At 44.6% G+C, this 27,737-nt stretch overlaps 2 protein-coding genes across 2 annotated transcripts; both read right to left on the bottom strand.

Moving 5' to 3' along the window:
* Positions 1 to 14,969: 14,969 nt before the first annotated feature.
* Positions 14,970 to 16,264, bottom strand: LOC116353709 (olfactory receptor 6N1-like). The gene has a single exon (XM_031791424.1). The coding sequence runs from the start codon at positions 16,262 to 16,264 to the stop codon at positions 15,329 to 15,331; it is 936 nt and encodes a 311-aa protein (XP_031647284.1). The 3' UTR covers positions 14,970 to 15,328.
* A 4,024-nt stretch (positions 16,265 to 20,288) lies between these two features.
* LOC116353541 (olfactory receptor-like protein DTMT) lies at positions 20,289 to 21,477 on the bottom strand. Its single transcript, XM_031789415.1, has one exon. The coding sequence runs from the start codon at positions 21,341 to 21,343 to the stop codon at positions 20,405 to 20,407; it is 939 nt and encodes a 312-aa protein (XP_031645275.1). The 5' UTR covers positions 21,344 to 21,477; the 3' UTR covers positions 20,289 to 20,404.
* Positions 21,478 to 27,737: the final 6,260 nt, after the last annotated feature.

Genomic DNA, 27,737 nt, shown 5'->3' with positions numbered 1-27,737 from the left:
GAGGAAGAGAGAATTAGAGAGAGCATACTTAAAAATTCACACAGGACACTGGATAAGACAGGAGAAGTACTCCAGATATAACAAACTGACCCTAGCCCCCTGACACATAAACTACTGCAGCATAAATACTGGAGACTGAGACAGGAGGGGTCAGGAGACACTGTGGCCCCATCCGATGATACCCCCGGACAGGGCCAAACAGGAAGGATATAACCCACCCACCTTGCCAAAGCACAGCCCCCACACCACTAGAGGGATATCTTCAACCACTAACTTACCATCCTGAGACAAGGCCGAGTATAGCCCACAAAGATCTCCGCCATGGCCCCTGTTGTGGGGGTGCTCAGCCCCTGTAATAGGGTTAGAGGCAGAGAATCCCAATGGAAAGAGGGGAACCGGCCAGGCAGAGACAGCAAGGGTGGTTTGTTGCTCCAGAGCCTTTTCGTTCACCTTCACACTCCTGGGCCAGACTACACTCAATCATATGACCCACTGAAGAGATGAGTCTTCAGTAAAGACTTAAATGTTGAGACCGAGTTTGCATCTCTCACATGGGTAGGCAGACCATTCCATAAAAATGGAGCTCTATAGGAGAAAGCCCTGCCTCTGGCTGTTTGCTTAGAAATTCTAGGGACAATTAGGAGGCCTGCGTCTTGTACGTGTAGGTATGTACGGCAGGACCAAATCAGAGAGATAGGTAGGAGCAAGCCCATGTAATGCTTTGTAGGTTAGCAGTAAAACCTTGAAATCAGCCCTTGCCTTGACAGGAAGCCAGTGTAGGGAGGCTAGCACTGGAGTAATATGATACATTTTTTGGGTTCTAGTCAGGATTCTAGCAGCCTTATTTAGCACCAACTGAAGTTTATTTAGTGCTTTATTCGGGTAGCCGGAAAGTAGAGCTTTGCAGTAGTCTAACCTAGAAGTAACAAAAGCATGGATTAATTTTTATGCATCAGTTTTGGACAGAAAGTTTCTGATTTTTGCAATGTTACGTAGATGGAAAAAAGCTGTCTTTGAAACTGTCTTGATATGTTTGTAAAGTTCAAAGAGTGTCAGGCGCAGAGAGCCAAGGAATGGGAAAAACACGCTTTAATGTCCAACCCAAAAATTTACAAATACAGTAGGTGACACTGAACACAGGCGTAAATACACTCCACCTAAAATACACATTGGTATCTAACCGGACAGCGGAAAACCCACAAACATAATGAACATCTCTACATAACATAAACAAGCCCGCATAAACACAAGCGGGCTAATCAAACTTAAATAACACCAACCCCAAAACCCCAACAAGGAACAGGTGAAAACAATTAGACAAAACCAAACGAAAAGGAAAAAAGGGATCGGTGGCAGCTAGTAGACCGGCGACGACGACCGCCGAGCGCCACCCAAACGGGAAGGGGAGCCACCTTCGGTGATATTCGTGACAGTACCCCCCAGACGCATGGCTCCCGCACGCCGACACCGGCCTCGGGGATGACGTGCAGGGCGATCCGGATGGAAGCGATGGAACTCCCTCAGCATAGCTGGATCCAATATATCCCCCACCGGGACCCAGCACCTCTCCTCCGGCCCGTACCCCTCCCAGTCCACGAGGTACTGCAGGCCCCTCACCCAGCGTCTCGAGTCCAGAATGGCCCGTATCGTGTATGCCAAGGACCCCTCGATGTCCAGAGGGGGTGGAGGGACCTCCGGAACCTCACCTTCCTGCATGGGACCAGCTACCACCAGCCTGAGGAGAGACACATTAAACGAGGGGTTAATACGCTAATACGAAGGAAGTAATAATCAACAACACACCTCGTTCATTCTCCGCAGGACTTTGAATGTCCCCACACACTGGTCTGGCTCTGATGCCATGGTGCCAGAACCGGCTGGTACCCCAACACACACTGAAACGGTGACATGTTGGTAGAGGAGTGGCTTAGTGAGTTCTGGGCCATTTCAGCCCAGGGGATGTATCTCGCCCACTCCCCTGGCCGGTCCTGGCAACACGACCGCAGAAACCTACCCACCTCCTGGTTCACTCTCTCCACCTGCCCATTACTCTCCGGGTGATACCCCGAGGTCAGGCTGACCGAGACCCCCAGACAATCCAGAAATGCCCTCCACACCCGGGATGTAAACTGAGGACCCCGATCAGAAACGATGTCCTCGGGCACCCCATAGTGCCGGAAGACATTGGTGAACAGAGCCTCCGCAGTCTGTAGGGCCGTAGGGAGACCGGGCAACGGGATAAGACGGCAGGACTTCGAGAATCGATCCATAACGACCAGGATCGTCGTGTTTCCCTGAGACGGGGGAAGATCCGTGTGAAAATCCACCGATAGACGGGACCACAGCCGTTGTGGAACGGGGAGGGGTTGTAACTTCCCTCGTGGCAAGTGCCTAGGAGCCTTACTCTGGGCGCACACCGAACAGGAGGAGACATAGAATCGCACGTCCCTCACTAAAGTGGGCCACCAGTACTTCCCCCTAAGACCTCTCACATACCCGGGTGACCCGACAAGGGTAGACTATGAGCCCACCGAATCAATTGATCACGGACAGCGAGCGGCACGTACCTACGACCCTCCGGGCACTGTGGAGGCACAGGTTCCTCCCCATACTACCGGTGCTACTAGCCTACCCGCCGGAATGATGGGAGTAGGATCGATGGACCGGTCCTCAGTGTCATAGAGGCGGGACAGCGCGTCGGCCTTAGTGTTGAGGGAACCTGGTCGATACGAGATCGTAAATCGAAATCTGGTGAAATACATGGCCCACCTTGCCTGACGAGGATTCAGTCTCCTAGTTGCTCGGATATACTCCAGGTTACGGTGGTCAGTCCAGATGAGGAAAGGGTGCTTAGCCCCCTCAAGTCAGGGCCTTAAACACAGCCAACAACTCCCTGTCCCCCACATCATAGTTTTGCTTTGCCGGCTCAAGCTTCTTCGGAAAAAAAAGCACAGGGGCGGACAGTTGGCTCCAACCCCAGCCTCGGATGCGTCCATCTCTACTATGAACGCCAAAGAGGGGTCCGGATGCGCCAACACTGGTGCGTCGGTGAACAGCGCCTTCAGACGACGGAAAGCTCCGTCCGCCTCTGCTGACCACTGCAAACGCACCGGCCCCCCCTTCAGCAGTGAGGTAATCGGAGCCGCTACCTGGCCAAAACTCCGGATAAACCTCCGTTAGTAATTGGCAAACCCTAAGAACCGCTGCACCTCTTTTACCGTGGTCGGAGTCGGCCAATTACGCATGGCCTTGATGAGGTCACACTCCATCACCACCCCTGAGGTGGAAATGCGATAACCCAGGTTTGGAAAACATTTCTCCGCCTTCACATACAGGTCATGCTCCAGCAGTCGCCCAAGAACCTTGCGCATCAGAGACACATGCGCGGCGCATGTGGCGGAGTAGATCAAGATATCGTCAATATACACCACCTCACCCTGTCCATGCAGGTCTCTGAGAATCTCGTCGACGAAGGATTGAAAGATGGCCGGAGCATTATTTAACCCGTACGGCATGGTGAGGTACTCATAATGGCCAGATGTGGTACTAAACGCGGTTTTCCATTCATCTCCCTCCCGAATACGCACCAGATTATATGCGCTCCTGAGGTCTAGTTTTGTAAAGAACCGCGCCCTGTGAAATGATTCCACCGCCGTAGCGATGAGAGGTATGCAAACCACCCTCCTTCTTCACAAAAAAGAAACTCGAGGACACAGGTGACATGGAGGGCCGAATGTACCCCTGTCCCAGAGCCTCCGTGACATATGTCTCCATAGCCAACGTCTCCTCCTGGGACAAAGGATACACGTGACTCTTGGGCAGTACAGCGTTTACCTGGAGGTTTATCACGCAATCCCCCTGTCGATGGGGTGGTAATTGGGTCGCATTCTTTTTACTGAAGCCAAATCGGCATACTCAGCGGGAATGCGCACGGTGGAAACCTGGTCTGGACTCTCCACCGTTGTCGCACCGATGGAAACTCCTACACACCTGCCTGAAAACTCATCAGACCACCCCTGGAGAGCTCCCTGTCTCCACGAAATCTTAGGATTGTGAATAGCCAGCCAGGGAACCCCCAGCACCACCAGAAACACAGGTGAATCGATAAGGAACAGACTAATCCGCTCCTTATGATCCCCCCCGCGTAATCATCTCCAGAGGAATAGTGGCCTCCCTGAACAGCCCTGACCCTAACGGTCGACTATCTAAGGAGTGCACGGAGAAGGGGGGGGGTCTACCTTTACTAACGGAATCCTCAACCTCTGGGCGAGTCCGCGATCTATAAAGTTCCCAGCTGCGCCTGAATTGACTAGCGCCTTATGCTGGAGAGAAGGAGAAAACTTAAGGAAACAAATTAATAAAAACGTGCCCAACCGGAAGCTCTGGGTGAGTGTTGTGCTGACTCACCTGGGGTGACCGAGGAGTGTTCTGCCTGCCCTCTCGACGCCCAGATGGACTCCTCCAGCACCGACCGGAAATGTGCCCTCTCCGGCCACAGCTGGTACAGGAGGAGCCTCCTAGATGCAGCCCCCCCTAGCTCCATAGGTATGGGAGCGGGAGGGCCAGGAGGTGGAACACACAGGACCCTTTCATAACGTCCGCGAGCAGCCGGCAGATGGTCTAGCCGGATCGACATGTCTATGAGCTCGTCCAGGCTGAGCGTAGTGTCCGGGCAAGCCAGCTTCCTGCGGATGTCTTCTCTCAGGCTACACCTGTAATGGTCTATGAGGGCTCCGGAATTCCAGCGCGAAGTCCTGCGTGCTCCTCGTCCTCTGCCTGAGATGGAACAATCTCTCACCCGCCGCTCGGCCCTCCGGAGGGTGATCAAACACGGCCCGGAAACGGTGGGTGAACTCCGGGCCCGTTCCAGACGACATTGGCCGAGGGAGCAGGCCGAACGGTGGCCAGGTAGAGCTCTTGTTGAAGCAGGGATCCCTGGCACCCCGCCACCACTCATCGTACTCCCTCGGAGGCGTAATACGCTGAGCGCTGGTACCGGATCCCGCTGGAGGAGATGGTAACCTCTCCCAGCGGTCCATCCTCTGCATCATTTGATCCATCGCTGATCCGATGCGATGGAGGATGGACGTGTGATGAAGGACTCGCTCCTCCATCGTGGGGAGAGGGGTGTTCGCTGCTCCTGCTGCCTCCATACTTATCAGGTGCGGGCTTCTGTAACGCTCAAAGAGTGTCTGGGTGCGGAGTCAGACGCAGAGAGCCAAGGAACGGGAAAAACAAGCTTTAATGTCCAATCAAAAAATGTACAAATAGGTCACGCCGAACACAAGCGTAAATACACTCCACCTAAAATACACTCTGGTATCTAACCAGACAGCGGAAAACCCACAATCATAATGAACACCTCTACATAACAGAAACAAGCCCGCACAAACACAAGCGGGTTAATTTTGGGCGGCAGGGTAGCCTAGTGGTTAGATCTTTGGGCTAGTAACCGGAAGGTTGCAAGTTCAAATCCCCAAGCTGACAAGGTACAAATCTGTCGTTCTGCCCCTGAACAGGCAGTTAACCCACTGTTCCTAGGCCGTCATTGAAAATAAGAATTTGTTCTTAACTGACTTGCCTAGTTAAATAAAGGTAAAATAATTTAACTTAAATAACACCAACCCAAAAACCCCAACAAGGAACAGGTGAAAACAATTAGACAAAACCAAACGAAAAGGGGAAAAGGGATCGGTGGCAGCTAGTACGCCGAGGTCCTTCACAGTTTTATTTGAGACGACTGTACAACCATTAAGATTAATTGTCAGATTCAACAGAAGATCTCTTTGTTTCTTGGGACCTTGACCAAGCATCTCTGTTTTGTCCGAGTTTAAAAGTAGAAACTTCCTTATGTCTGGGGCTTCACCATGTTTCATTGAAATGTACAGCTGTGTGTCACCCGCATAGCAGTGAAAGTTAACATTATGTTTTCGAAAGACATTCCCAAGAGGTAAAATATATAGTGAAAACAATAGTGGTCCCAAAACGGAACCTTGAGGAACACCGAAATGTACAGTTGATTTGTCAGAGGACAAACCATTCACAGAGACAAACTGATATCTTTCCGACAGATAAGATCTAAACCAGGCCAGAACTTGTCCGTGTAGACCAATTTGGGTTTCCAATCTGTATCAAAAGCAGCACTAAGGTCTAGGAGCACGAGGACAGATGCAGAGCCTCGGTCTGATGCCATTAAAAGGTCATTTACTTCACAAGTGCATTAAAAGGTCATTCACTTCACAAGTGCAGTCTCAGTGCTATAATGGGGTCTAAAACCAGACTGAAGCATTTCGTATACATTGTTTGTCTTCAGGAAGGCAGAGAGTTGCTGCGCAACAGCCTTTTCTAACATTTTTGAGAGGAATGGAAGATTCGATATAGGCCGATAGTTTTTTATATTTTCTGGGTCAAGGTTTGGCTTTTTCAAGAGAGGCTTTATTACTGCCACTTTTAGTGAGTTTGGTACACATCCGGTGGATAGAGAGCCATTTATTATGTTCAACATAGGAGGGCCAAGCACAGGAAGCAGCTCTTTCAGTAGTTTAGTTGGAATAGGGTCCAGTATGCAGCTTGAAGGTTTAGAGGCCATGATTATTTTCATCATTGTGTCAAGAGATATAGTACTAAAACACTTGAGTGTCTCTCTTGATCCTAGGTCCTGGCAGAGTTGTGCAGACTCAGGACAACTGACAGCAGATTTAAAGAGGAGTCCGTAATCTGCTTTCAAATAATCATGATATTTTCCTCAAAGAAGTTCATTAATTTATTACTGCTGACGTGAAAGCCATCCTCACTTGGGGAATGCTGCTTTTTAGTTAGCTTTGCGACAGCATCAAAAAATACATTTTGGATTGTTCTTATTTTCCTCAATTAAGTTGGAAAAATAGGATGATCGAGCAGCAGTAAGGGCTCTTCGATACTGCACGGTACTGTCTTTCCAAGCTAGTCGGAAGGCTTCCAGTTTGATGTGGCGCCATTTCCGTTCCAATTTTCTGGAAGCTTGCTTCAGAGCTCGGGTATTTTCTGTATACCAGTCAGCTAGTTTCTTATGAGAAATGTTTTAATTTTTTAGGGGTGCAAGTGCATCTAGGGTATTGCGCAAGGTTAAATTGAGTTCCTCAGTTAAGTGGTTAACTGATTTTTGTCCTCTGACGTCCTTGGGTAGGCAGAGGGAGTCTGGAAGGGCATCAAGGAATCTTTGTGTTGTCTGAGAATTTATAGCACAACTTTTGATGCTCCTTGGTTGGGGTCTGAGCAGATTATTTGTTGCAATTGCAAACGTAATAAAATGGTGGTCCGATAGTCCAGGATTATGAGGAAAAACATTAAGATCCACAACATTTATTCGATGGGACAAAACTAGGTCCAGAGTATGACTGTGACAATGAGTAGGTCCAGAGACATGTGGACAAAACCCACCGGAGTCGATGATAGCTCCGAAAGCCTTTTGGAGTGGGTCTGTGGACTTTTCCATGTGAATATTAAAATCACCAAAAATTTGAATATTATCTGCTATGACTACAAGGTCCGATAGGAATTCAGGGAACTCAATGAGGAACGCTGTATATGGCCCAGGAGGCCTGTAAACAGTAGCTATAAAAAGTGATTGAGTAGGCTGCATAGATTTCATGACTAGAAGCTCAAAAGACGAAACGTCATTTTTGTTTTTGTAAATTGAAATTTGCTATCGTAAATGTTAGCAACACATCCACCGTTGCGGGATGCACGGGGGATATGGTCACTAGTGTAACCAGGAGGTGAGGCCTCATTTAACACAGTAAATTCATAGGCTTAAGCCATGCTTCAGTCAGGCCAAACACATCAAGATTATGATCGGTGATTAGTTAATTTACTATAATTGCCTTTGAAGTAAGGGATCTAACATTAAGTAGCCCTATTTTGAGATGTGATGTATCACGATCTCTTTCAATAATGACAGGAATGGAGGAGGTCTTTATCCTAGTGAGATTGCTAAGGCGAACACCGCCATGTTTAGTTTTGCCCAACCCAGGTCGAGGCACAGACACGGTCTCAATGGGGATAGCTGAGCTGACTACACTGACTGTGCTAGTGGCAGACTCCACTAAGCTGACAGGCTGGCTAACAGCCTGCTGCCTGGCCTGCACCCTATTTCATTGTGGCGCTAGAGGAGTTAGAGCCCTGTCTATGTTGGTAGATAAGATAAGAGCTCCCTCCAGCTAGGATGGAGTCCGTCACTCCTCAGCAGGCCAGGCTTGGTCCTGTCTGTGGGTGAGTCCCAGAAAGAGGGCCAATTATCTACAAATTCTATCTTTTGGAAGGGGCAGAAAACAGTTTTCAACCAGCGATTGAGTTGTGAGACTCTGCTGTAGAGCTCATCACTCCCCCTAACTGGGAGGGGGCCAGAGACAATTACTCGATGCCGACACATCTTTCTAGCTGATTTACATGCTGAAGCTTTGTTGCACTTGGTGATCTCTGACTGTTTCATCCTAACATCGTTGGTGCCGACGTGGATAACAATATCTCCATACTCTCTACACTCGCCAGTTTTAGCTTTAGCCAGCACCATCTTCAGATTAGCCTTAACGTCGGTAGCCCTGCCCCCTGGTAAACAGTGTATGATCGCTGGATGATTCGTTTTAAGTCTAATACTGCAGGTTTATTTTTTATTTATTTATTTCACCTTTATTTAACCAGGTAGGCAAGTTGAGAACAAGTTCTCATTTACAATTGTGACCTGGCCAAGATAAAGCAAAGCAGTTCGACACATACAACGACACAGAATTACACATGGAGTAAAACAAACAGTCAATAATACAGTAGAAAAATAAGTCTATATACAATGTGAGCAAATGAGGTGAGATAAGGGAGGTAAAGGCAAAAAAAGGCCATGGTGGCAAAGTAAATACAATATAGCAAGTAAAACACTGGAATGGTAGATTTGCAGTGGAAGAATGTGCAAAGTAGAAATTAAAATAATGGGGTGCAAAGGAGCAAAATAAATAAATAAATAAAATACAGTAGGGAAAGAGGTAGTTGTTTGGGCTAAATTATAGGTGGGCTATGTACAGGTGCAGTAATCTGTGAGCTGCTCTGACAGTTGGTGCTTAAAGCTAGTGAGGGAGATAAGTGTTTCCAGTTTCAGAGATTTTTGTAGTTCGTTCCAGTCATTGGCAGCAGAGAACTGGAAGGAGAGGCGGCCAAAGAAATAATTGGTTTTGGGGGTGACTAGAGAGATATATCTGCTGGAGCGTGTGCTACAGGTGGGAGATGCTATGGTGACCAGCGAGCTTAGATAAGGGGGGACTTTACCTAGCAGGGTCTTGTAGATGACATGGAGCCAGTGGGTTTGGCGACGAGTATGAAGCGAGGGCCAGCCAACGAGAGCGTACAGGTCGCAATGGTGGGTAGTATATGGGGCTTTGGTGACAAAACGGATTGCACTGTGATAGACTGCATCCAATTTGTTGAGTAGGGTATTGGAGGCTATTTTGTAAATGACATCGCCAAAGTCGAGGATTGGTAGGATGGTCAGTTTTACAAGGGTATGTTTGGCAGCATGAGTGAAGGATGCTTTGTTGCGAAATAGGAAGCCAATTCTAGATTTAACTTTGGATTGGAGATGTTTGATATGGGTCTGGAAGGAGAGTTTACAGTCTAACCAGACACCTAAGTATTTGTAGTTGTCCACGTATTCTAAGTCAGAGCCGTCCAGAGTAGTGATGTTGGACAGGCGGGTAGGTGCAGGTAGCGATCGGTTGAAGAGCATGCATTTAATTTTACTTGTATTTAAGAGCAATTGGAGGCCACAGAAGGAGAGTTGTATGGCATTGAAGCTTGCCTGGAGGGTTGTTAACACAGTGTCCAAAGAAGGGCCAGAAGTATACAGAATGGTGTCGTCTGCGTATTGGTGGATCAGAGACTCACCAGCAGCAAGAGCGACCTCATTGATGTATACAGAGATGAGAGTCGGTCCAAGAATTGAACCCTGTGGCACCCCCATAGAGACTGCCAGAGGTCCGGACAGCAGACCCTCCGATTTGACACACTGAACTCTATCAGAGAATTAGTTGGTGAACCAGGCGAGGCAATCATTTGAGAAACCAAGGCTGTCGAGTCTGCCGATGAGGATGTGGTGATTGACAGAGTCGAAAGCCTTGGCCAGATCAATGAATACGGCTGCACAGTAATGTTTCTTATCGATGGTGGTTAAGATATCGTTTAGGACCTTGAGCGTGGCTGAGGTGCACCCATGACCAGCTCTGAAACCAGATTGCATAGCAGAGAAGGTATGGTGAGATTCGAAATGGTCGGTAATCTGTTTGTTGACTTGGCTTTCGAAGACCTTAGAAAGGCATGGTAGGATGGATATAGGTCTGTAGCAGTTTGGGTCAAGAGTGTCCCCCCCTTTGAAGAGGGGGATGACCGCAGCTGCTTTCCAATCTTTGGGAATCTCAGACGACACGAAAGTGAGGTTGAACAGGCTAGTAATAGGGGTGGCAACAATTTCGGCAGATAATTTTTGAAAGAAAGGGTCCAGATTGTCTAGCCCGGCTGATTTGTAGGGGTCCAGATTTTGCAGCTTTTTCAGAACATCAGCTGAACGGATTTGGGAGAAGGAGAAATGGGGAAGGCTTGGGCGAGTTGCTGTGGGGTGTGCAGTGCTGTTGACCGGGGTAGGAGTAGCCAGGTGGAAAGCATGGCCAGCCGTAGAAAAATGCTTATTGAAATTCTCAATTATGGTGGATTTATCAGCGGTGACAGTGTTTCCTATCTTCAGTGCAGTGGGCAGCTGGGAGGAGGTGTTCTTATTCTCCATGGACTTTACATTGTCCCAGAACTTTTTTGAGTTAGTGTTGCAGGCTTTTCTAACTGCCTGGTATAATGGTTTCTAGCTTCCCTGAACAGCTGCATATCACGGGGGCTGTTCGATGCTAATGCAGAACACCATAGGATGTTTTTGTGTTGGTTAAGGGCAGTCAGGTCTGGGGAGAACCAAGGGCTATATCTGTTCCTGGTTCTAAATTTCTTGAATGGGGCATGTTTATTTAAGATGGTTAGGAAGGCATTTAAAAAAAATATCCAGGCATCCTCTACTGACGGGATGAGATCAATATCCTTCCAGGATACCCCGGCCAGGTCGATTAGAAAGGCCTGCTCGCTGAAGTGTTTCAGGGAGCGTTTGACAGTGATGAGTGGAGGTTGTTTGACCGCTGACCCATTACGGATGCAGGCAATGAGGCAGTGATCGCTGAGATCTTGGTTGAAGACAGCAGAGGTGTATTTAGAGGGCAAGTTGGTTAGGATGATATCTATGAGGGTGCCCGTGTTTAAGGCTTTGGGGAGGTACCTGGTAGGTTCATTGATAATTTGTGTGAGATTGAGAGTATCAAGCTTAGATTGTAGGATGGCTGGGGTGTTAAGCATGTTCCAGTTTAGGTCGCCTATCAGCACGAGCTCTGAAGATAGATGGGGGGCAATCAGTTCACATATGGTGTCCAGAGCACAGCTGGGGGCAGAGGGTGGTCTATAGCAGGCGGCAACGGTGAGAGACTTGTTTTTAGAGAGGTGGATTTTTAAAAGTAGAAGTTCAAATTGTTTGGGTACAGACCTGGATAGTAGGACAGAACTCTGCAGGCTATCTTTGCAGTAGATTGCAACACCGCCCCCTTTGGCAGTTCTATCTTGTCTGAAAATGTTGTAGTTTGGGATTAAAATTTCAGAATTTTTGGTGGTCTTTCTAAGCCAGGATTCAGACACAGCTAGAACAACCGGGTTGGCAGAGTGTGCTAAAGCAGTGAATAGAACAAACTTAGGGAGGAGGCTTCTAATGTTAACATGCATTAAACCAAGGCTATTACGGTTACAGAAGTCATCAAAAGAGAGCGCCTGGGGAATAGGAGTGGAGCTAGGCACTGCAGGGCCTGGATTCACCTCTACATCACCAGAGGAACAGAGGAGGAGTAGGATAAGGGTACGGCTAAAAGCAATAAGAATTGGTTGTCTAGAACTTCTGGAACAGAGAGTAGAAGGAGGTTTCTGGGGGCGATAAAATAGCGTCAAGGTATAATGTACAGACAAAGGTATGATAGGATGTGAATACAGTGGAGGTAAACCTAGGTATTGAGTGATGAAGAGAGAGATATTGTCTCTAGAAACATCATTGAAACCAGGAGATGTCATCGCATGTGTGGGTGGTGGAACTAATAGGTTGGATAAGGTATAGTGAGCAGGACTAGAGGCTCTACAGTGAAATAAGCCAATAAACACTAACCAGAACAGCAATGGACAAGGCATATTGACATTAAGGAGAGGCATGCTTAGTCGAGTGAAAAGGGTCCAGTGAGTAGAGAGGTTGGTTGGGGTCACGGCGATTTAGACAGCTAGCCAGGCCATCGGTAGCAAGCTAGCATAGGATGGAGGTCTGTTATTAGCCACCTCGTGCGTTCCGTCGGTAGATTAGTGGGGTTCCATGTGGTAGAGGGGATTAATCCAAATCACACAACAACAAAAAAACTATAGATATAGTTATAGAGGCCCAAGAAAAAATATACAATAATAATAATAAAAATAATAAAATAAATAAATTGGTAAACAGGTAATGGAGTCGCCAATGACTAGAGTTTTCAATTTGTCAGAGCTAATGGTGGGAAGCTTCGGCGTCTCAGACCCCGTAACGGGAGAAGAAGAGACCAGATAACAAGTGTAAATCATTTGACATACTGCCTGAAGCTATACATTTCTAAAACAATCATACCACCATAAGACTGTAAAAATACATAATTTCGAATTGCCAGAATATGAATATATAATATACATTAAACTTGGATTTCTAAAAACGTTGTGATTAAATTAAAAAAAATTCAGAATGTGATATTTCTGTTCGGCATTTCTTGTATCTTGTTTATGCACACTATATCACTCTAAATGTGTAGCCTACATTCAACCATACTTTCTAGTTACATGAATATTATTCTTATTGCATCAATGGAATAATGCATTTTATTCAAAGTGGTCGTGATTATACACTTATTTTGAGAGATACACTGAGGAGGCCTGGTTATAAAGACATAGATGCGTTATCACAACTTAATAGCCTAACAAAAACTTTACTTTTGGATTTGTGTATGAAATGGAACCAGCGGCCAAAGGTTTGAACACTGATATTCTGATGTTTTTTGACAGCGCAATGTGAGTTTTTATTCATTATAGCAATGTAACGTTATTGATCTGTCAGTTTCCCTATATAATTCCCTACTTTTCACACTGACATGGTATAAACAGCTCTACAGGCTTCACTGTCATGGTGCACCGTCAGTACACAACATTATGCTCATCATAATGTTGTCATAAACATTATGCTCGTCTTAGCAGGATCAGATGGTGACCGGTGTCCCAGCAGGGTCAGACAGCGAGGGAAGGCCAGTCTTTAGAGCGCAGGTGAATTTTGCAGTCTATTATAATAATCAGTAAATAGATACAAAGATCCATCTTGAGTTGAGGAGTAGGCTACAGTCTGAGATCTGGGAATAATGGTCATTTCAATTTTTGAACAATATAATGTATAAATGTACACCAAGGCAATTCTTTGTCATGCCTCATCTGAGCTGGCTACATTCTGGCAAAGACTATGTTCTTTTGTCTCACTTTCTCTGTTTTTGTTTGCTTGGAAATGTTGATACTGGAGGCTGTTCTAATAAGAAACTATGTAACCATAGCATGTATAGCAGCTAAGAAATGCATTGCCATTAATTGGAAGGTTGGTCATCCTCCCACAATGTCACAATGGACGGCAGAAATGTCAAATAATGTATCACTAGATTTGATTTATTACTAGATTAAGGGTATACTGTACAACTTTGATAAGGTCTGGGTGCCTTATGGAATACTGTATGACGAATGGGGTCTGTAATGAAAACATTTGTATTTTTTGTCAAGCAGTCACAAATATATATATCAATTCCCCATTAGAAATATCACCAGTAGCTGCCTACATTTACCATTAATTCACCTAATTTCCCATCTGCAATGCTTATTTGGTTAGGGTAATTTACTGTTCTCAATGTCAGAGTGGATATGTGTTTTGCAGACCTGACAACCTATGATAAACTTGTGAGAAACAAGTTTGTCTGATATGTCTGATAGTATTTCTGATTGTCTTAACTCACCACCACTAATGAACTGTGGAGCTTCTCAAAGTAATTTTTCTACACCTCAAACAGCAAGTAAACAGTCTGTTTTTAGAATCCGTTAAGAATGACAATAGTATTTGAACAATATTTCCAGCTCTCTCCCTTTTGATAACCACTCGGCATGAGAGGTAAAAATGTAATGCTCTGATCCAGTGGAAACGTCATAAAATAACTGACCCAGTTGATAGTTGATACATTGTTTCGAGTTTGTTGCAGACAGGTCATGGATAGCCAATGTGATTTATAGGATATTTAATTGTATCAGTATATTTTCTGCATGCAGGATGCATTGTTTTTATGGGTTGGCTTTAAGTCTGCTATTTTTACATAGTTGACAGTGGCACCAAAAGTTCCTTTTAGATTTGTATCATTTTCATTTATATTTATATTGTAGAATGTAGATTAACAACAGACAATGCTTTTTAGATACAAAGATTATTGTAAATTAAATGAAAGTGTTCCACGAATATGTCCAGATGAAAATCTTAACTGTCTCGCAGGTTGGTAGAAATGGCAAGATAAATAGGCACATTGGATGTGTCTGTATATGGAAAAATCTGTTTTAAAATTTTGACAAGTTGATTTGTCGAAAGACCAAGGTTTTTGTTGTTGTTTTCGTGTACAGCATGAAATGAAAATAGAAATGCAGGAAATTTGCATTAGATGCCCCAGAAAATGTAGGGAGGACCCCCAGACCCCCCTACTCTTCTAAAACCAGAGTTGCGCTGCTTGCAATTTCAAAAAATAAGGCACCATTTAACATTACAACAGTTTTGGCAGATTTTATCGTTATTTTTGTTGACATCTGATATGAGAAAGTCTCCCTGTTGTGTAAGATCCTGTAATTAATGTTTCATATCAATGATTGTAGAAGGTGGATTAACCACAGACAATGATTTTGTGATACAAAGACTATTAATAATTAAATGAAAGTGTTCCATGAATATGTGCCTATGAAAATCATAACTGGCACGCAGGTTGGTAGAAATGGTAAGATAAATAGGCACATTGGATGTGTCTATATATGAAAAATCTGTTTTAAAATGTAGACAAATCGATTGGTTGAAAAAAAAGACTACTTCTTGGTTGACCAAGGTGCATTTTATCCTTGCTTCTGATATAAAGCAGTTTCCCTGGTGTGTAGGATCATGTAACTAACATCTCATATCAATGATTTTATGTGCATTACACTTTCTAAAAACTGCACTTCGAATCTGCTGGAGGTTAAGTCCATATATGAGAGGGTTAAAGACAGGTGGTATAACAAGGAATTGTACAGCCATTGCATTACGCATATTTAGTGTACTATTTACATTATTCCACCCTTGCAAATTGTCAAACAGGGTCACTGTGATGAAAATAAATATCGTTATTAAATGTGGCACACATGTCTGTGTGAACTTAATCCTTCCCTTAGCTGACTTTACACAAGTCCTTACAATCTGACAGTATGAAAATACAATGAAAAGTATCTGTAGAACATGTACCACTATTACAAATTTGTTCAAATTCTGATTAATGGTTATGGGTAAACATGCATGTTTCAGTATAGACGGAATATCACAGAAGATCTTATCAATGCGAGATCCACACAAAGGAAGTCTGACGGCTAAACTAACTGCTATGAGTGCTATAAATAAAGGATAACACCAAGAAAATAAGAGTAACTTTCTAACAGTTAAAGATGTCACAATGGTATGATATAGTAGTGGTCTACATATTGCCACATACCTGTCGTAAGACATCACTGTTAGAGTAGAAAGTTCACACATGACAGATGTGTATATTACATAGGCTTGAGTGAAACATCCACCATAAGATATCACCTGAACATCTGACTGAATGTCCAGTAAGAACTTGGGGTAGAAACCAGCAGTTCCATACAATCCATTGATACATAAACTACACAGAAAGATATACATGGGCTCATGGAGGCCTTTCACCTGAATGATTGTTATGATCAGAGGCAGATTCACAGTGATGATGAGAAGGTATGTGATAAGAGGCAATATAAAATAAACCGATTTGTTGTTTAATGTCTCTTGTAAGCCAAAGAGATAAAAGAACTTGACTTGGGTTGAGTTCTCCATAGCTTTTGCTAATTTTCTTCCTCTGGTCAATGCAAAAAATGTGTAGTCCTTACAAGGCTTCAGTGTGTATGGAGGTGAATGAATTCAAGAGTGAATCATTTGATTCTGTTTAGGCTCAGAAACTTGTGTCCATGTGTCTTCTTGCTTGAGAGAGTGATACTGCTCCTGGTAGCCTCTAAATATATCATAGTGTATGATCACATGGGATTGTAGTTTCAGTGTCAACATGTAACCACTCCATAGAGATGGATCTACATTGAGTTTATGACAAGCAACTAATTGGATTATATTTACTCTATTTATGCATTAACCCAGCAAACAGGGGATGTCCTAGGGACATAATCGGCAGTGTATCAAATACTTGTTCTCCCCACTGTATATATATTTTTTCATGGTTCACGAGACACTGATTCACCCCTGTCTCAATGAGGAGGCCGCAGGGATGCCACGGTCCAAGAATATGGGGATTGTGGCTCAGACGCACAAGGCAGTTCTCTCTCCAGAATGTGTGCATTGTTTGCTATGTCTATCATATCCCCATTACAAATATCACCAGTAGTTGCCTACATTTACTGTTAATTATCATAATTGCTAATCCGCAATGTTTATATGGTTACAGTAATTTCTGTTAATGCTTTGAATATATTATTATTAGTTATCTACTATTCTCAATGTCAGAGTGGACATGTGTTTTGCAGAACTCACAACCTATGATAAACTTGTGAGAACCAAGTTTTGGTTTATTTCATTCCATTGACGAATTTTGTCAATTTATTTGTTGTTTTTTGTTTGAAACTCTCCTGTCAATGTTGAGTAAGGACGTGCACCTGTGTTGTCTTTCCTGTCATTGTGTTTGATTGTTATTTTATAAAATAAATAAATAATGTTAAATTATTACGCTATTAAATTAACCATATAACAATTAAGTAGTAATCTGGGGCACCACGGAAAAAGTTTATTTAATGAGTTACCGTTTCGGAATGAAATCTTAAAGATATAAAGATCTCTTACATCAGTTACAGTCAATTCATTCTTATTTACCTTCAGTCTCATTCCAAACGTCGTTGACTTCAAATCTGCACGAACACTAGCATCTGCACGAACCCTGGCAGGTAGCCTAGTGGTTAGAGCGTTGGGCCAGTAACCGAACGGTTGCTAGATCGAATTCTTGAGCCAACAAGCTAAACATCTGTCGTTCTGCCCCTGAACAAGGCAGTTAATCCACTGTTCCTAGGCTGTCATTATAAATTAGAATTTGGTCATAACCGACTTGCCTAGTTAAATCAAGAAAAAATTATAAGAAATTATGAATCAGCGACATACAAATTGGTTTGATTATTTATTAGCTAAATAATCACACGGAATTATTTATATTCACAAACAGGATAGCTTACACATTGATTACTACACAAGGAAATGAAAAGTCCCTAGTGGACTAATCCGATATGATGGCTTGTTACAAAAATAAAAATGTGAAAAGGACTTCAATATCGTACATACAGCTGATAACTATGCTCATGGAAATGCAAATACTTTGAACAAGGGGATTGTGGCTCAGACGCACAAGGCATATCTCTCTCCAGAATGCGCTCTCTCCCACCATCCAGTGCACCTCCCCAGTCCGGCGACGGTCCCCAGTCCAGAGCCTCCGGCGACGGTCCCCAGTCCGGAACCTCCGGCGACGGTCCCCAGTCCGGAACCTCCGGCGACGGTCTCAAGTCCAGAACCTCTGGCGACGGTCCCAAGTCCGGAACCTCCGGCGACGGTCCCCAGTCCGGAACCTCCGGCGACGGTCCACATTCTGGAACCTCCTGCGATGGTCCACAGGCTGGAGCCCTCCTTTGCGCCGGTGCCCAGTCCAGGCACGGTGTCCAGTCCCACTCCAGGGCAAGAGCCTCCCTCTGCGCAGGTGCCCAGTCCAGGCACGGTGTCCAGTCCAACTCCATGGCCGGAGCCTTCCTCTGCGCAGGTGCCAAGTCCAGGCACGGTGTCCAGTCCCACTCCAGGGCATGAGCCTCCCTCTGCGCCGGTGCCTAGGCACGGCGTCCAGTCCAGCAGGAGTAATCAAGACTATTTGCATTGCTCCCCCCCCCTTTCACACTGCTGCTACTCTTTGTTAATATCTATGCATAGTGACTTTAATATCTCTACCTACATGTACATATTACCTCAATTACCTCGACTAACGGTGCCCCCCTGACATTGACTCTGTACCGGGACCCCGTGCATATAGCCTAGCTATTGTTATTTTACTGCTGCTCTTTAAATATTTGTTACATTTATTTTTTTAAAGTATTTTTCTTAACAACATTGTTGGTTAAGGGCTTGTAAGTAAGCATTTCACTGTAAGGTCTACAGCTGTTGTATTCGGGATCATGTGACAAATAACATTTGATTTGATTTTAATGGAATCGATCTCATATCTCATCTCATAATCTCCCGAGTGGCGTAGTGGTCTAAGGCACTGCATCTCAGTGCTAGAGGTGTCACTACAGACACCCATGTTCGAATCCAGGATGTATAACAACCGGCTGTGAGTTGAATTAAGATTTGTGAAGATTAAAAAATATCTACAGTACCAGTCAAAGGTTTGGACACCTACTCATTCAAGGGTTTTTCTTTATTCTTACTATTTTTTACATTGAAGAATAATAGTGAAGACATCAACACTATGAAATAACAACTGTGGAATCATGTAGTAACCAAAAAAGTGTTGAACAAATCAAAATATATTTTAGATTCTTCAAAGTTTCCACCCTTTGCCTTGATGACAGTTTTACACACGTTTGCCATCCTCTCAACCAGCTACCCCTGGAATGCTTTTCCAACAGTCTTAAAGGAGTTCCCATATACTGAGCACATGTTGGCTGCTTTTCCTTCAATCTGCGGTCCAACTCATCCCAAACCATCTCAATTGGGTTGAGTTCGGGTGATTGTGGAGGCCAGGTCATCTGATGCAGCACTCATCACCCTCCTTCTTCGTCAAATAGCCCTTACTCAGCCTGGAGGTGTGTTGGGTCATTCTCCTGTAGAAAAACAAATGATAGGAAAAGGGGGATACCTAGTCAGTTGTGTCTTTAACCCAACCCCTCTGAATCAAAGAGGTGTGGGGGGCTGTCTTAATCGACATACACATCTTCGGCGCCCAGGCTACAGAGAGTTAACTGCCTTGCTCAGGGGAAGAATGACAGATTTGTACCTTGTCAGCTCAGGGATTCGACACTCTAACCACTAGGCTACCTGCCGCCCCACTAAGCGCTAACCAGATGGGATGGCGTAACGCTGCAGAATGCTGTGATAGCCATGCTGGTTAAGTGTGCCTTGAATTCTAAATAAATCACAACAGTGTCACCAGCAAAGCACCCCTGGACCGTCACACCTCCTCCATGATTTATGATGGGAACCACACATGTGGAGATCATCTGTTCACCAATTCTGCATCTCACAAAAAGACGTCGGTTGGAACCAAAAATGTCAAATTTGGACTCATCAGACCAAAGGACATATTTCCACCAGTCTAATGTCCATTGTTCGTGTTTCTTTGCCCAAGCAAGTCTATTTATTATTGGTGTCCTTTAGTAATGGCTTCTTTGCAGCAATTTGACCATGACGGCCTGATTCATGCTGTCTCCTCTGAACAGTTGATGTTGAGATGTGTCTGTTAAAAGTTGTAAAGTTGCCTTTACATTTGATCATTTTCATTTATATTAAGATTGTAGAATGTAGATCAACCACCAACAATGATTTTGAGATACAAAGACTATTATAAATTAAATGAAACTCTGACCACAAAAATGTGCATAATGAATATCATAACTGACGCGCAAATTGGTAGAAATGGTATATAAATTGGTACACAGGGTGTGTCTATATATGGAAATATACATGTTTAAAAATTGACAAATCGATTGGTCGAAAGAAAAGACTACGTTTGATCGACCAATAGAAATGCAGGAAAGTAGCAATAGACCCCCAGAAAACCCTGCCAGATTATGTCGCCACACTTCTAAAACCAAAGTTGTGCCCCTTGATATAGGTATCTAGAAATTAAGCACCATTTAACCATGCAACAGTTTTGGCAGATTTGACCTTTATTTTTGTTGACTTCAGTAAGACTCCCTGTTTTTTAAGATCATGTAACTAACGTCTCATATCAATGATTTTATGTGCATTACACTTTCTAAAAATGGCCCTTCGAATCTGCTGGAGGTTAAGTCCATATATGACAGGGTTGAAGACAGGTGGTAAAACAAGGAATTGTACAGCCATTGCATTACGCATATTGAGCGTAATATTTACATTACTATTCCACCCTTGCAACGTGTCAAACAGGGTCACTGTGATGAAAATAACCATTGTTATTAAATGTGGCACACATGTCTGTGTGAACTTAATCCTTCCCTTAGCTGACTTTACACAAGTACTTACAATCTGACAGTAAGAAAATACAATGAATAGTATCTGTAAAACATGAACCACTATTACAAATTTGTTCAAATTCTGATTGATGGTAATGGGTGAACATGCATGTTTCAGTATAGACGGAATGTCACAGAAGAGTTTATCAATACGAGATCCACACAAAGGAATTCTGACTGCTAAACTAAGTGCTATTAGTGCTATAAATAAAGGATAACACCAAGACAATAAGAGTAACTTTCTAACAGTTAAAGATGTCACAATTGTATGATATAGTAGTGGTCTACATATTGCCACATACCTGTCGTAAGACATCACTGTTAGAGTAGAAAGTTCACACATGACAGATGTGTATATTACATAGGTTTGAGTGAAACATCCACCATAAGATATCACCTGAACATCTGACTGAAGGTCCAGTAAGAACTTGGGGTAGAAACCAGCAGTTCCATACAATCCATTGATACATAAACTACACAGAAAGATATACATGGGCTCATGGAGACCTTTCTCCTGAATGATTGTTATGATCAGAATCAGATTCACAGTGATGATGAGAAGGTATGTGATAAGAGACAAGGTAAAATAGACCGATTTGTTGATAAATGTCTCTTGTAAGCCAAAGAGATAAAAGACCTTGACTTGGGTTGAGTTCTCCATAGCTTTTGTTAATTTTCTTCCTCTGGTCAATGCAGCAATTCGTAGTCCTTACAAGGCTTCAGCATGTATGGAGGTGAATGAATTCAAGTGTGAATCATTTGATTCTGTTTAGGCTCAGAAACTTGTGTCCATGTGTCTTCTTGCTTGAGAGGGATTCTGCTCCAATAATTTGTGCTGGTAGCCTCTAAATATATCATAGTGTATGATCACATGGGATTGTAGTTTCAGTGTCAACATGTAACCACTCCATAGAGATGGATCTACATTGAGTTTATGACAAGCAACTAATTTGATTATATTTACTCTATTTATGTATTAACCCAGCAAACCGGTGGATGTCCAAAAGACATTAGGCAATGTCCCCATTAGGTCCATTTCAGGCTGCGTTGACCAAACTGTCCTGCACAAGCATTTTTTTGCCCAAGCACTACATAGCTGATTCAAATAATCAAAGTTTGATGATTAGTTGATTATTTGATTCAGCTGTGTAGTGCTAGGGAAAATAACAAAACATGCACCCCTTGGGGTCACCAGGTCAACGTTTGGGAAATGCTGTTTAATGTTCTGAGGACGTTGAAGGAACATTAAAACATGACATTAACCTCGGGACCATAAGAGGGTGTTCAGTACAGATACCGGTTTGGCCGCAGTATAACGTTATGATAAGGTATACTGAACAAAAATGTTTTTTTTTTTACTTTACCGAGTTACAGTTCATATAAGGAAATCAGTCAATTGAAATAAATGAATTAGGCCCCAATCTATGGATTTCACATGACTGGGAATACAGATGCATCTTTTGGTCACATATACAGTACCTTTAAAAAGGTAGGGGTGTTGATCAGAAAACCAGTCAGTATTTGGTGTGATTTCTATTTGCCTCATACAGCGCGACACTTTTCCTTCGCATAGAGTTGACCAGGCTGCTGATTGTGGAATGTGGATTATTTCTTCTTCAATGACTGTGCAAAGTTGCTGGATTTTGGCGCGAAGTGGAACACGCTGTCGTACCCGTCGTTCCAGATTATCCCAAACTTGCCTGGTGAGTATGCAGACCATGGGAGAACTTGGACATTTTCAGCTTCCAGAAATGCAATTTTCAGTGTCCAGATCATGCAAGATGGGGCTGTGCATTATTATGCTCAAACATGAGGTGATGGCGGCAGATGAATGGCTCGACAATGGACCTCAGGATCTCGTTACAGCATCTCTGTGCATTCAAATTGCCATCAATAAAATGCAATTGTGTTCATTGTCCATACCATAACCCCACCACCATGTTCACAACATTGACATCAGCAAACCACTCTTCCACACGATGCCATATACGTGGTCTGCAGATGTATGGTCGGTTGGACCTACGCTACCGTTCAAAAGTTTGGGGTCACTTAGAAATGTCCTTGTTTTTTAAAGAAAAGCACACTCTGGGATGCTGGCCTTCAAGGCAGAGTTGCAAAGAGAAAGCCATATCTCAGATTGGCCAATAAAAAGAAAAGATTAAGATGGGAAAAAAGAACACAGACACTGGACAGAGGAACCCTGCCAAGTAGGCCAGCATCCCGGAGTTGCTACTTCACTGTTGACGTTGAGACTGGTGTTTGGTGGGTACTATTTAATGAAGCTGCCAGTTGTGAGGCATCTGTTTCTCAAACTAGACACTCTAATGTACTTGTCCTCTTGCTCAGTTGTGCCACGGGGCCTCCCACTCCTCTTTCTATTCTGGTTAGAGTCAGTTTGCACTGTTCTGTAAAGGGAGTGAGTAGTACACAGCATTGTACGAGATCTTCAGTTTCTTGGCAATTTATCGCACGGAATAGCCCTCATTTCTCAGAGCAAAAATAGACTGATGAGTTTCAGAAGAAAGTTATTTGTTTCTGGCCATTTTGAGCCTGTAATCAAACCCACAAATGCTGATGCTCCAGATACTCAACAAGTCTAAAGAAGGCCAGTTGTATTGCTTCTTTAAACAGTACAACAGTTTTCAGCTGTGCTAATATATTTGCAAAAGGGTTTTCTAATGATTAATTAGCCTTTTAAAATGATAAACTTGGATTAGCTAACACAACGTGCCATTGGAACACAGGAGTGATAATGGGCCTCTACGGATATGTAGATATTACATTTTAAAAAATCGACAGTTTCCAGCTACTATAGTCATTTACAATATTAACAATGTCTACACTGTATTTATGATCAATTTGATGTTATTTTAAAGGACATTTCTAAGTGACCCCAAACTTTTACATAATAGGATTGAAAAGTGGTGGACATTACTAGAAAATAAATTCATAAAAAGTACAGCTGAAGTCGGAAGTTTACATACACCTTAGCCAAATACATTTAAACTCAGTTTTTCACAATTCCTGACATGTAATCCGAGATAAAATTCCCTGTCTTAGGTCAGTTAGGATCACCACTTGATTTTAAGAATGTGAAATGTAATAATAATCATAGAGAGAATGTTTTATTTCAGGTTGTATTTCTTTCATCACATTCCCAGTGGGTCAGAAGTTGACATACACTCAATTAGAATTTGGTTGCATTGCCTTAATTTTTAAAACTTGGGTCAAACGTTTCAGATAACTTTCCACAAGCATCCCACAATAAGTTGGGTGAATTTTGGTCCATTCCTCCTTACAGAGCTGGTGTAACTGAGTCAGGTTTGTAGGACTCCTTGCTCGCACAAGCTTTTTCAGTTCTGCCCACAACTTTTCTATCGGATTGAGGTCAGGGCTTTGTGATGGCCACTCCAATACCTTCTCTTTGTTGTCCTTAAACCATTTTGCCACAACTTTGGAAGTATGCTTGGGGTCATTGTCCATTTGGAAGACCCATTTGCGACCAAGCTTAAACTTCCTGACTGATGTCTTGAGATGTCCAAACATAACGATGGTCATTATGGCCAAACAGTTCTATTTTTGTTTCATATAGCCACTTGCCCTCTTAAGAAACCCTACTCTGGTGAGCCAGACTGGGAGTCCCCTAATTTCCATCACCTGCCCACCTTTTTTTGTGATTCTGCTGCGGGGAGACCAGACTAAGTCTCTCTGGGTGCTCATTGACTCTGGGCCTGATGAAAGTTTTATGGATGCTTCCATGGTTTCCGAATGAGGTATTCCCTCTCAACTACTCTGTCCCCATGGATGCAAGGGCACTCGACGGCCGCCCTATTGTAAGAGTCACCCATAGCACAGTGCCCCTTCAAATACGGGCATCAGGAAACCACAGTGAGACCACATAGTTCCTCCTTATCGATTCCCCCCATGTTCCTGTGGTTTTGGGATTTTCTTGGCTCCAGAAACACAATCCTGTTATTGACTGGACCACTAGCTCCATCCTGGGTTGGAGCCCGTTTTAAAGCGGCACAGCTGTCGTTGAGACATCCCCCTCAGGACGTAAACAAAGCCTCGGATATCTCTGTCGTTCCCACTGAGTACCATGACCTCCTGGAGGTCTTCAGTAAGGCATGTGCAACTTCTCTTCTCCTACACCATCCTTATGATTGAGCCATTGATCTCCTCCCAGGCACCACACCATCTCATGGTCGGCTATATTCTCTATCTGGCCCGGAGACCAAGGCCATGGAGGAGTACATAGAGGAGTCTCTGGCTACTGGAGGCATCCGTCCGTCTGCATCTCCTGCCGCCGCAGGGTTTTTCTTTGTTGAGAAGAAGAACAGGACCCTGCGTCTGTGCATTGACTACAGGGATCTGAATGATATTATGATCAAGAACCTCTCCAGTGGGCTACCATCTTTTACAGCTGGACCTTCGCAATGCCTACCGTCTGGTTGGAATACGCGAAGGAGATGAGTGGAAGTGTCACTAACGTCATCTTGGAAATGACCGGACCAAGGTGCAGCGTAGTAAGAATACATTTTTTATTTATTTAGAATGTCACCAACAAAACAAGAAACAACAAAAATGAATGTGAAGCTTACTAGGGCTATACAGGCCACTAACAAAGACAAGATCCCACAAACACCAAAGGGAAATGGCTACCTAAATATGATCCCCGATAAGAGACAACAATAAACAGCTGCCTCTGATTGGGAACCATATCAGACCACCATAGACATACAAATCACCTAGACCTACTAAAAACCATAGACATACAAAAAACCCGAGACAATACAAAAACTAGCGTACCCACCCTAGTCACGCCCTGACTTAACCCAAATATAAAGAAAACAGAGATATCTAAGGTCAGGGCGTGACAGACCCCGGACTGGGGACCGTCGCCGGAGACCCCGGACTGGAGACCGTCGTTGGAGGTTCCGGACTGTTGGAGTTTCCGGACTGTGGACTGTGGCCCATCGTTGGAGGTTCAGGACTGTGGCCCGTCGTTGGAGGTTCCGGACTGTGAAATGTCGCCGGAAGCTCTGGACTGGGAATTGTCGCCGGAAGCTCTGGACTGTGGAGGCGCACTGGAGACCTGATGCGTGGTGACGGCACTGGTGGTACCGGGCTGAAGACACACATCTCAGGGCGAGTGCGGAGAGGAGGCACAGGACTTACTGGACTATGGAGACGCACTGGAGGTCTGATGCGTGTTGCCGGCACTGGTGGTACCGGGCTGGTGACACGCACCTCAGGGCGAGTGCGGGAATCAGGCACAGGACGTACTGGACTGTGGAGGCGCACTGGAGACACAGTACGCAGAGCCGGCGCAGGATATCCTGGTCCAAGGAGGTGTACTGGAGACCAGGAGCGCTGAGCCGACACCATCCGTCCTGGCTGGATGCCCATTCTAGCCCGGCAAATGCGAGGAGCTGGAATAGAGCGCACCGGGCTATGAATGCGAACTGGAGACACCGAGCGCATCACTGCGTAACACAGTGTCTGACCAGTCACACGGTAAGCATGGGGAGTTGGCTCATGTCTAACCCCTGACTCTGCCAATCTACCCATGTGCTCCCCCCCATTTTTTTTTTGACGCTGCCTCTCGGGCTTCCGTGCCAGCCGTGTCCCCTCGCATAGTCGCCGTTCCTCCTGCACTATCTCCACCTGCTTCCATGGCAGGGTCTTGTCCCATGCCATTACCTCCTCCCAGGTCCAGGATGTCCTCCACTCAACTTTCTCCCGGGCCCAGGATGTCCGCTCCTCTTGAACACGCTGCTTGTTCTTTTTGTGGAGGGATCTTCTGTCACGTTTGTTGTATGAAGGAGACCAAGGCGCAGCGTTGTATGCGTACATTCTTATTTATTTAAAGAATGAACACTGAACAAACTAACAAAATAACAAAACAAAACGTGAAGCTATACAAACGCTTGCTGACAGGCAACTACACATAGACAAGATCCCACAAACACCAAAGGGAAATGGCTACCTAAATATGATCCCCAATCAGAGACAACGATAAACAGCTGCCTCTGATTGGGAACCATATTGGGCCACCATAGACATACAAATCCCCTAGACCTACAAAAACCCTAGACATACAAAAAACCCTAGACAATACAAAAACTAGCGTACCCACCCTAGTCACGCCCTGAACTAACCAAAATATAAAGAAAACAGAGATATCTAAGGTCAGGGTGTGACATGAAGACATCATTCAACACAGCCAGTTGACATTATATAAGTACCAGGTCATACCATTTGGACTCGCCAACTGTCTTCCTCTGGTAAACGATGTGCTCCGGGACATGCTATACCGTGGTAGGCCTGATCACCGACAACGACGAGACAGGCTATAGGGAGCAGGTCAGAGAACTGGCCTTATGGGGCCAGGACCTCTCCCTCAACGTGGTCAAGACAAAGGAGATGATTGTGAACTACAGGAAAAGGAGGACCGAGCACACCCCCATTCTCATTGACAGGGCAGTAGTGGAGCAGGTTGAGAGCTTCAAGTTCCTTGGTGTCCACATCACCAACAAACAAACATGGTCCAAGCACACCAAGACAGTCGTGAAGAGGGCACGACAAAACCTATTCCCCCTTCGGAGACTGAAAAGATTTGGCATGGGTCCTCAGATCCTCAAAAGGTTCTACAGCTGCACCATCGAGAGCATCCTGACGGGTTGCATCACTGCCTGGTATGGCAACTGCTTGGCCTCCGACCGCAAGGCACTACAGAGGGTAGTACATATGGCCCAGTAAATCCCTGGGGCCAAGCTTCCTGCCGTCCAGGACATCTATACCAGGCGGAGTCAGAGGAAGGCCCTAAAAATTGTCGAAGACTCCAGCCACCCTAGTCATAGACTGTTCTCTCTCTGCTACCGCACGGCAAGAGGTACCGGCATGCCAAGTAGGTCCACAAGGCTTTTAAACAGCTTCTACCCCAAAGCCATAAGACTCCTGAACATCTAAGCAGATGGCTACCAAGACTATTTGCATTGCCCCCCCCCTTTCATGCCGCTGCTCTGTTAATATCTATGCGTGGTCACTTTAAT

This window comes from Oncorhynchus kisutch, linkage group LG15, assembly GCF_002021735.2.
Source record: "Oncorhynchus kisutch isolate 150728-3 linkage group LG15, Okis_V2, whole genome shotgun sequence".
Lineage (NCBI taxonomy): Eukaryota > Metazoa > Chordata > Actinopteri > Salmoniformes > Salmonidae > Oncorhynchus > Oncorhynchus kisutch.
Note: the sequence above shows the minus strand (reverse complement) of the source record. Positions and strands in the feature narration are given on the sequence as shown.